Source organism: Pollicipes pollicipes, unplaced genomic scaffold, assembly GCF_011947565.3.
Source record: "Pollicipes pollicipes isolate AB1234 unplaced genomic scaffold, Ppol_2.1 Scaffold_5724;HRSCAF=6776_pilon_pilon_pilon, whole genome shotgun sequence".
Classification (NCBI taxonomy): Eukaryota; Metazoa; Arthropoda; class Thecostraca; order Pollicipedomorpha; family Pollicipedidae; genus Pollicipes; species Pollicipes pollicipes.
The window spans coordinates 48713254-48722450 of record NW_023596746.1 but is presented as its reverse complement, the minus strand read 5'-3'; the positions used below and the strand labels follow the sequence as shown (position 1 = coordinate 48722450).

General features: G+C 50.2%; 1 protein-coding gene across 1 annotated transcript; it reads left to right on the top strand.

Annotated features, from left to right (window-relative positions):
* Positions 1-3626: 3626 nt before the first annotated feature.
* LOC119103717 (mycophenolic acid acyl-glucuronide esterase, mitochondrial) lies at positions 3627-6979 on the top strand. Its single transcript, XM_037227349.1, has 6 exons — positions 3627-3710; positions 3866-4124; positions 4619-4752; positions 5129-5259; positions 5531-5695; positions 6230-6979. The coding sequence occupies exons 2-6, from the start codon at positions 3871-3873 to the stop codon at positions 6536-6538; spliced, it is 993 nt and encodes a 330-aa protein (XP_037083244.1). The 5' UTR covers positions 3627-3710; positions 3866-3870; the 3' UTR covers positions 6539-6979.
* Positions 6980-9197: the final 2218 nt, after the last annotated feature.

The following is a 9197-nucleotide window of genomic DNA, read 5'->3' as shown; positions in this document are numbered from 1 at the left end:
TCTTTGGCCGTCCTTTGAGGGCCAGGCCTTCGCCCCAGGTTCGTCCCCAGGCCAGTCCTTGGCCGGGGAACGATCTGGCAGATCGTTTCCCAGCCAAGGAACACCAGTCTGGTAGAATTGTGCATTCTGGTTATTTTAAATTCATTTTTGGTGACCGGTTAGTAGGGAGTCTTGCTTTATTGTCCATGGTCATCCTACATGTCATTTTGTCACCCAATGCCCAGAATCTAAAGATTTTTCAAGCGATAAAATTTACTTACATAGCACGCCGCCAGACTTCTCGAATTCGGTACCAGTCATGACGGGCAGCGTGGCACAGTGAGATGATGCCGCATTCGTGATAAGATGTTTATGGGTTCGAATTCCACGGGCAGAAACACTTCTTCAGGCTAACGTTTGCATTTTGGCTCTGACAGAAACCTGAACACTCGCCCTGATGGGGAGGGGGAGGGTGATGCAGCTCCCCCCCCCCCCCCCCCGATGGTTTTTAAGGCTACCTCTCCGGCATATTGTGCAATCACACCCAAATTTTCGGCAGCCCAGCGGGCTTCTAGCTTTTCTGGTTTCGGAGAAGAGGCGGTTTTTTAGGAACACTGCACGACGGTCCCTGCCGGCGCGGTCAGTGGGCGGCAACCGGCGGTGCCGCGGAGCACGCCGGCATGCCGACATTGTTACATTCAAGGGGCTACATATTATAAATGTGTACTTAAAACACATAAAAACATACATAAATGTACTCATCACATCACATACACCACATGGGGCATGCTTCTTGTGGGTATGATATTGTAAAGTCAAAAAGTTTGATTTTCTGGAAAACTGGCCTATGAATTGCCGTTATCACCTTAATTATTTCCTAACATTATAAAACTAGTTCCGATCTCGGAATCTCGTGAAGACCAATCCGCTAGTGTTTTCTTGTGAGCTCTATTTTTATTGCTTTGGAAACGCTCGGGAATCACATGAACCCCCTCTTTCCCAGCCCCCCCCCCGCGTCATGAAAAACGGCAAATCAGAGCGAGAGTTGAAGTTTGTAATCACATATAACGTGTCATAACTACAAATTTCACTTTATGACAAGAAATGAAATAACTGATAGTCGTTTTATCAGGGCTTTTATGCACACAGCAGCTACCCACATCTCATCCTTGGGTCATTCCGCAGCGTTCTAATTGGCCCTTCTGAGGCGTCGTAAGATTTGGGACGTTGCACACGGTTGGCACCAATATTTCTTGTGACATTACAGCGACTCGAGCAATTTCGAAGAAAATACAGACTGGATGAGCCCGTTAGAGCATTTCGTGGTTGTGTTCTGCACAGTTCGGCCCGGGCAACTTTGATCACACGGCCAGGTGCAGCTGATGAGGAGAACACGTTCGGGTCTTTCGACCGCCAGCTGCAGTCGTCGGCACAGGGACAACCACGCCATGTATTTATTAGGGCCGCAGCCTGGCGGGCACCTTCGAGTCGGTCGGGCGTGATATGAAGAGCTCTGCCTAGAGCGAGACTGTCGGCAGACCTGATCCAGGCTGATCAGCCGAAATTAAATACATAATGGGAAAACTCTGCATGTGTTTCCATTGGGCTGGGTTAGGGCAATAAATGCAAATAGCTATTGCAGGGTCTTCTTTATGAAATTTTACTGAGAGATGGGGGGGGGAGGGGGAGCTGGCTCATTCCATGTCATTCAAATAAAGAGGCGGCGTTTTTAGGGAGTAGAGGGAAACGTGGGATTAACTGCCTTCGCATCTTTTCAAGTGTGGCGAAACTATTTGCTGCCCATCTGAAATTTTGGTTAGCCCGGAAGGGGCCTTCGGATATATGTAAGTAACTCGCTTAGTTATAAACAAAGAAGCGAAGAGGGCCCATCTTGGGTCCGACAGGCGCCATGTTAGGCTCAGAGAAGAGTCGTCTCGAACCCAGCAAGAGTTTGCCTTTGGCTGGAAAGGACCTACGTCGAGACAGAAAAAACGCTTTTTTCAGCCGGGCACCTTTCAAACAGAAGTAGGTCGTTCCTGAAATGGCACACAGTCTTATAGGTTTACTTAATCTGCAAGCAAGTTAGAGCACTATTAGAGAAGCCACTTAACATTATCATCACTTTCAGAGCGAATTGGACACTCCATGCATCCAAGCATCACTGCCTCCTGCGCCATCCTTTGATTGCCGCGCAGTGTTCCTAAAAAACAACGCCTCTCAAAAATCAGGAATGCTAGAGACAAGTTTTTGGGCCAAAATACGCGCAGTAGATGCTCAGAGGCTGCCAGAGGTTTTGGCACGGTTGCACGACACACCGGTAGGGAATCCTGAAAAGTATTAGGGAGGATACCCCCTTCCAGAGCGAGGGTTAAGCTTGCTATTTTATAGGGTGATTGCCACTTCTTTAAATGGTATGTTGCATTCTATATTAATAGATCATCACCATGATTCATGGACATGATCCTGTGCTGAATTGATTTCAGGACAACATTGTAGGGGATTAACATTTACCAAGGGCTGGGAACACCGCCTCTCCTGTGCCGGACACGTGGCCACTCCAGTGCCGAACGTACCGAGCATGCACCCACTTCAGTGCTGGGTACGCAGACACTCCTGAGCCGAGCATGCACACACTTCAGTGCTGGGTACGCGGACACTCCTTTATAAATCTGAGGTTTAGAAATCTGAATTTTGGGAGTTATGGAAAGCTATGAAACTCCATTTCAGACACTGAAGTTATAGACGCAGACCATAACTGTGATATGAAACAGTACATCAGCTCTCATCTTAGATAACGTAGCTTGCAACAATAAAAAAGGTTTGCAATCTGATAACAATGCGGTGGAGGGTGGTTGCTAATGGGTGCCATACAACCATACAAACCATACCATACAAACCAACCATACAAAACCGTCGTGCTCATCGGCCTTAACCCGCTACTCCGGCCACTCGTGCCTTAAAACTTTTGTCCCCACCACCAGGACTTTTGACATGGCTAGCAAACGATATTTTAGTGCGAAACGCGCTAATCAAAAAGGTTCGATGTGTTATGACGCGTTACATTTTCTTTACCTTTGTCTAGTGGGGGTTATCATATTTAAAGTTAATTTGCAAAGGTTTCTGATATATTTCACCTCAGGTGATAATTCAGAATGTTCCAAATTCCGGCGGTGGTAGAAAAGACACGTTTTGCGCCTGCTTACAACAAACGCGATCAACAGGCAAAGATACCATGTGGTATAAGCAATGCACTGTCCTTGACTTCATACCTATCTCTGTTTACCGCTCTCTCAGCGGTTTGATATCGGCCACGAAAAGAGTGCGACAACGAGCTTGATTGCAGCCACTCTCGGGAAAATCTACCGGACATCTTGTAAGGCGCGTGTACCCTACACTGTTGTTGTGCGATTACGACTGCAGGCGTCCACAAGCTTGATTATCATGGAACCATCCTCTTGAGAGAAGTGGGGGAGCCCAAGGGCACTATGCATTGGCCAAGGAGGGCCACCATCGACGCCAAATCGCTGATCTGCCACCGCTCTCAGCGTGATAAGATAGCTGACGGAGCCGTGTATAAAGCCGCCTGGACGAGGTCACGGGTCGCAGCTCAAACAGGTGCGCGGTGCTGCAGCAGCGGACGGGCTTCAGCTCGGACCATCGCAGGATTCGCTGCCTAACACTGCTGCCGCCGACGCCGATACAACACACCAACACGCCCTGGCATTCCTGAGGTAAGCCTTCGCAAAAAAGCCACAGTGAAGTGTGACTATCTGTTTCAATCATGGGATGAGTAGAGTGATATGGCTCAACATATTTGGGCGCCCAGTCTACCCCCCCCCCCGCCCCCCAAAACAATGGGTGTATGAAACAACCACCGCCACCTCAGGGGTCATGCCGCTGCCAACGGCGAACAACGAGATGAAGTTACCCAGCTGCTTCCGCAAACATAACCTGGTAGAGACCCAGTTCGCCAACTTGGGCAAGTCCAAGCGCAGAAGTGGCTTCCGCCGTCTGGCCTACTGCAAGATCGAAGGCACGAAGCGGCCGGGCATCATTTACGTGCCCGGCTACTTCTCCAGGATGTATATTGCCAAAGCCAACGTTCTTGAGGAGTACTGCCTAAAGAACGGATACTCGTTCATAAAGTAAGTGGTGCCTGATACTAGGAGCAGGCTGAACATCGTTTCGTCACTTCATCAAAACTCCACCGTCGTTCAAAAATTTTGCAGTTTTGTTCCAAATCTATATTCCGTCGTCAAAATAGCGTAGCTTCATCGCGAAAGGTCGTGATGTATTGCGGTCAATCTAACAAGACAAACACACCATTCTGGTGCACTTGTGACGTGCTTGACACTCATAGATAAGCACCTGTTACGTGACACACAAAGTACACTTGTGCCCCACTTCACAAGTCATACCGCCGCGTTTTGCTTGCTCCCTTCCAGCGTTGCAAGGTGGGGTATTTCCCATCTGCCTCCAGCGCGTATCTTAGCGGCATTTTATCTGAGTGCCCCAATGCCCTTTGTTCCTAGCTTCAGAGCTGCAAAGCATTGCATTCCGCCCTCTTACAAATCTACATGATAATCCACACCACAAACAATAGCCTTTCGCCTTTACCGGCGGTATCTTCAACCCACAGGTACGACCCGGAGGGCATAGGCGAGTCGCGTACTGACTCGGAGGTGTCGTTCACCGAGTGGTACGAGGACGCCTGCTATGTGGTGGAGCATCTGACGGACGGACCGCAGATACTGGTCGGCCCGAGTAACGGAGGTCAGTGGGGGCACTGTCCGGCGCAGCTGCAGGCGGCCGGCGGCTGGCACGATGACGTCATTCATGGGCTGAACGATGGAAACAATATGCTAAGTTTTGCATTTTGAGGAGGCTGTCAACAATTTCAGCAATGTTACACAGTTAAGTCACGTTTTTAGAAAGCGCCATATAAAGAAGGTGCACATAGTTTACATTCATTAAGTTGTTCTGTACTCATATGAATGCCGTTGCTGTTCTCTCCACCTGGATAGCCCATTCGGCATGACGCCTGAGACTCACCACAGAGGACCAGCTATGCCTGTAGATGACATGACCTCAGGTGTGATGCACCATGTGCTTATCATGACTTCCGTCCAACCGTTGACGTCCTTCACAGCGTGGATGTCGCTCCTGCTGGCGGCCAAGTACCCAGGGCGCGTCCACAGCATGGTGATGCTAGCGCCCGCCGTCAACCACGGCCTAGACGACGACCTGTTTGAACGGCTCCTGCAAGCACTGGACAAAGAGGTACGCTGGTCGCGTGTCATGGAAGCCGTTGACATTTTTAGATGGTGGCCAGCTGTGAAGATAATATCGGACGTTTATCTTTTTGTTGTTGTTGTAGTGTAGTACAGTTAGCATCTGCTGCAGATACGAGACATTTCTTACCTGAAAAGTTCATCCACTATCAAATCATATATCCCCTCTCAGCGACGAAGGCACACATGGCCGGTTCCGCTGCCCCGTGCGTTACATATCATGCATTACGCTCTGACCATGGGCACGTGGCGCTTTGCAGACGGCTGATCGCGTGAGGGCAGGCGAAACCATACGATTCGGCAGCAACTGGGGTGTGGAGGTCACTGCCTCGAAGCGCTTCCTGGCGGAGATGAAGGAGTTCCGCATCAACATGAAAGAGCCGCTCGACGTCAAGTGTCCAGTCCGCATCATCCACGCTATGCAGGTGATCAGGCGCATCCCTGCCGGCGTGCTCGGCCAGTTGCTGGTAGCAGCGTGGCGCTGTGGTAGATCGCTGAGGTGATCAGGCGCATCCCTGCCGGCGCGCTCGGCCAGTTGCTGGTAGCGGCGTAGCGCTGTGGTAGATCGCTGAGGTGATCAGGCGCATCCCTGCCGGCGTGCTCGGCCAGTTGCTGGTAGCGGCGTGGCGCTGTGGTAGATCGCTGTGGTGATCAGGCGCATCCCTGCCGGCGTGCTCGGCCAGTTGCTGGTAGCGGCGTGGCGCTGTGGTAGATCGCTGGAATCGGTCAAGAAGCAGAACACACAGCCGTCACCCTTGCACGTCTTACGCACGTCTCGATCATGTGCAGCTATGAATGAGTGGGAAATGATGTCTCCGCGGCTGCCGAATCAAATGAGAAAGCGGCTGCAGATAACCGGACCCCGACCGGACTGTTATGTATTTCTTCCGACCCAGCAATCACCTACGTCGCGTATGATGCAACAACGTGTCTTACCGCGCCCTCTCCCATCTCCACAGGACCAATCCATCCACTGGGAGAACTGCCTCCAGCTGCTGGACGCCGTTCCGCACGAGGACGTGCGCCTCTACCTGAAGAAGCGCGGCAACCACCGGCTGATGGCCGAAGAGGACCTGCGCCTGGAGATTGCTGTAGTGGAGGAACTGCTGACCCAGTTCCCGGCGCCCTCCGTGCCGGCCGCCAGCGTGTCGGCCAACGCACATTTGCCGGCCCTGCCGCAGGCGTTGATGGATGGGCTGATGAGCGAGATGGGCAAGCGGCGCACGCTGGCAGGCCAGGGCCGCGGCTTGATGCGCAGCAAGTTGTAGCCGTTCTTTGGCCCGCCTCACTCTTGTGTTCATGCGATATGTTTACACTGAGATCACAGGCGTCGCTACGGGCAGTGGAGCGGGAGCGCAACTTTCCTAATCGACTTAACACTGGGACGCTTCCGAAATCATTCGGAAATATAGTTAGATTGGTGGGGAATTTGGATCTGTACACCCTTTTTCCGCGTTGCAACCCGTTTTGTATCCCCCAGCCTAGTAAAAAGTCTGACAGCGCCACTGCCTGCGATCTCTTCTACGGCGCCCCGGCATACGCGGCGGCCCAGGCCGCTTCAAGCGCGTAGGCGTCGCAGGAAGAGCCTCCCATTTTCCGACACCGTTAACCTCAGCCCATGCTCTGGAAAGGCATAACTAGGAGTTGTTTCTTTTAGTTACGTAATATCTTATTTTAAGTAGTTGCGTTGTTGTGTTTTAGCAGAAATAAAGCCGTGCTGTCTTTGTTGCTGCAGGCAAATAAACGTGTTTCGCAGATGAGTAGAGGGCGTGGTAGCCCAGATAGCATGGACATGACAATGGCGTATGACTCAATGATTCATAGAACATATTTTAACTTATGCTATTCTAAAGAGGTTAGCCTTAAGCCTTAACCTCCACCGATCAAAAAGATGATAAGAGAATCTCAATCGTTGACAGTGAATTAGCCCAGACGTCGTTTCCGGAAGTTCCCTGCAACTCTTGCCCATGTGCGTACATGTGGGCTGACTGCCGGTGGCGAAGCTACACAGGCTGATGCCAGATGGTGCAAAACACCGGTAGAATTTCTTGTCGCGCCGGGAAATGCTACTGCATAAACTTGTCTTCAACTTGTCTTGTCAGCAACACGTCAAAAACTTTTCTTCTGCTTGCCGTTCGTGTTACAGAGGTGTATAGGTTTGACACAGCAATACTGTTGACATCTAAGTTGCTGATACCGGAGCATTCTTTCATGTTTGCGCGTGGGCGTTGGGCAAAGTCGCTTTGAGTCGCCCAGACGCTTTTGCCACAAGACGCTTTCTCAGTGAAAGAGTGGCCAGCCAGAGGTCCGAGAGGTCAGACCAGACCAGGTTTCTCGTGCCTCGTTAGCTTAAGTCTAAAATGATCTGAAATGCTCTGGACCTCTTGACTTTTAGGAATGACTTAAGCGATTCGGCGTCTCTAATATTCCTGGAGCTTGAGCGTTTTGCGATTCTTTGTTGTCTGCCGCTTTTCACCTTGTTGCGGATCTTTGACCACATTGGCTTTCATTGTCCGCCCCATGTTTAGAGCCATTAGAGCTACAACCTGAAAGAGCCCATTCATCGATGAAAAGGCTACCAGCGTTTTTCCAAGTTCGATTCATTACCTTTTTATTAACTGGACTTTTAAAATAAGCGCACTCCCTAAGCAGCGTTTGTTGCGTGAGCCCCAAACTCACCACCCAATAGGGAATTTTCCGGTCAATAACAGAGGATTTCTGGCAAAAGTTTAACGTACCACAATGCATATTACAATTTGTCCTACTCTCTAACGTCATCTGACCTTTATAAAAGCGAGCGTCTAACACGGCTCAACCCGCGCCCCCCCCCCCCCCCCCCCCCTGTTACAACTGGTTGACTCGAAAGTTAGGCGCGTTAACACGCCTTCGAGTGGGGGTCAAATTGACCCCCCGAAGGTTTTTCCAGAATGGTTTTCGAACGGCGCGGCGCAACCCCGCCAAATTTTACGTAGCTGTAGACAATTGAATAGCGGATCGCTTGGCATTAAACAATTTATATGTACCTTGCAAGGTCGCTGACGTATGGCAGGTCAAAGCCAGCCCATGGCTTCAGCGAAGACAATTTGTAGGGAATCGTTCAATCTGATGTAACAACAGAGTGTTAGACGAAGCCATACATCTCTGAGATGCTTTCTCAGGCAACACAAATATTGAATGAGCAAATTACGTTCACCTAAGGTCGGGTATAAAGGTCAAACCAAGGCCAAAACCAACCTGCTTTATTACTCTAGGGCCTGCTGTATGACATAGCTTCTGGTGCTCATTTCGAGTTTATTGATAGCAGGAACCGCATTCTACATCTTCCATGGACTTCTTAAAGGTCAGCATAGGTCATTGACCTAAAACGACCCAGGGCAACATTTTTTATGAACACACTGCCTGGCGTAGCCTTTCTCGCTTATTCCAATGCTAAACCCAGGGCGGTCTTTTATCATTTTGGTTACAATGACCTTCAAAAGGTCAAACAAGGACACTGACATTAACTGAGTATATGAACTTTTGCTTAGAAACGGTTATCTATGTTACGGGGACACTTTTGAGACCATTGTGGAATTTGACCTTGTTTGACTTTATTTGGCCCGAAGGTCATAACCTAGGAACCTAAAACTTTGACCTAAGTGAGTTCACGTACAGATCAGCACACCTTATCAATTTGGTGTTTCTAGCTTTCTTAGTTTCCGAGATCTCAGGGGAGTCAAATTGACCCCCACCCGGGCGAAGGGTATCTAGCCGGTCACTCGGGCGCGTGTTAACCAACTGAGCAGTCGATACCGACAATTTGGCGTTCTTAATGGCCCTTTCCATTCTCGGGTTCGTTTACAGTCTCTGAACCTGGGCAGCCTCGGGACAATTTTCTGCCTCTTGACCCCTGGTCGTTTAGATTTGTTCAGCGTCCAGTGACCCCAC

Coding starts and splice junctions, on each gene's coding strand:
- LOC119103717 (XM_037227349.1), top strand. CDS start 3,871: ATGCCGCTGCCAACGGCGAACAACGAGATGAAGTTACCCAGCTGCTTC. Junction 4,125..4,618: donor AACGGATACTCGTTCATAAA/GTAAGTGGTGCC, acceptor TTCAACCCACAG/GTACGACCCGGAGGGCATAG. Junction 5,696..6,229: donor GCATCATCCACGCTATGCAG/GTGATCAGGCGC, acceptor CCATCTCCACAG/GACCAATCCATCCACTGGGA.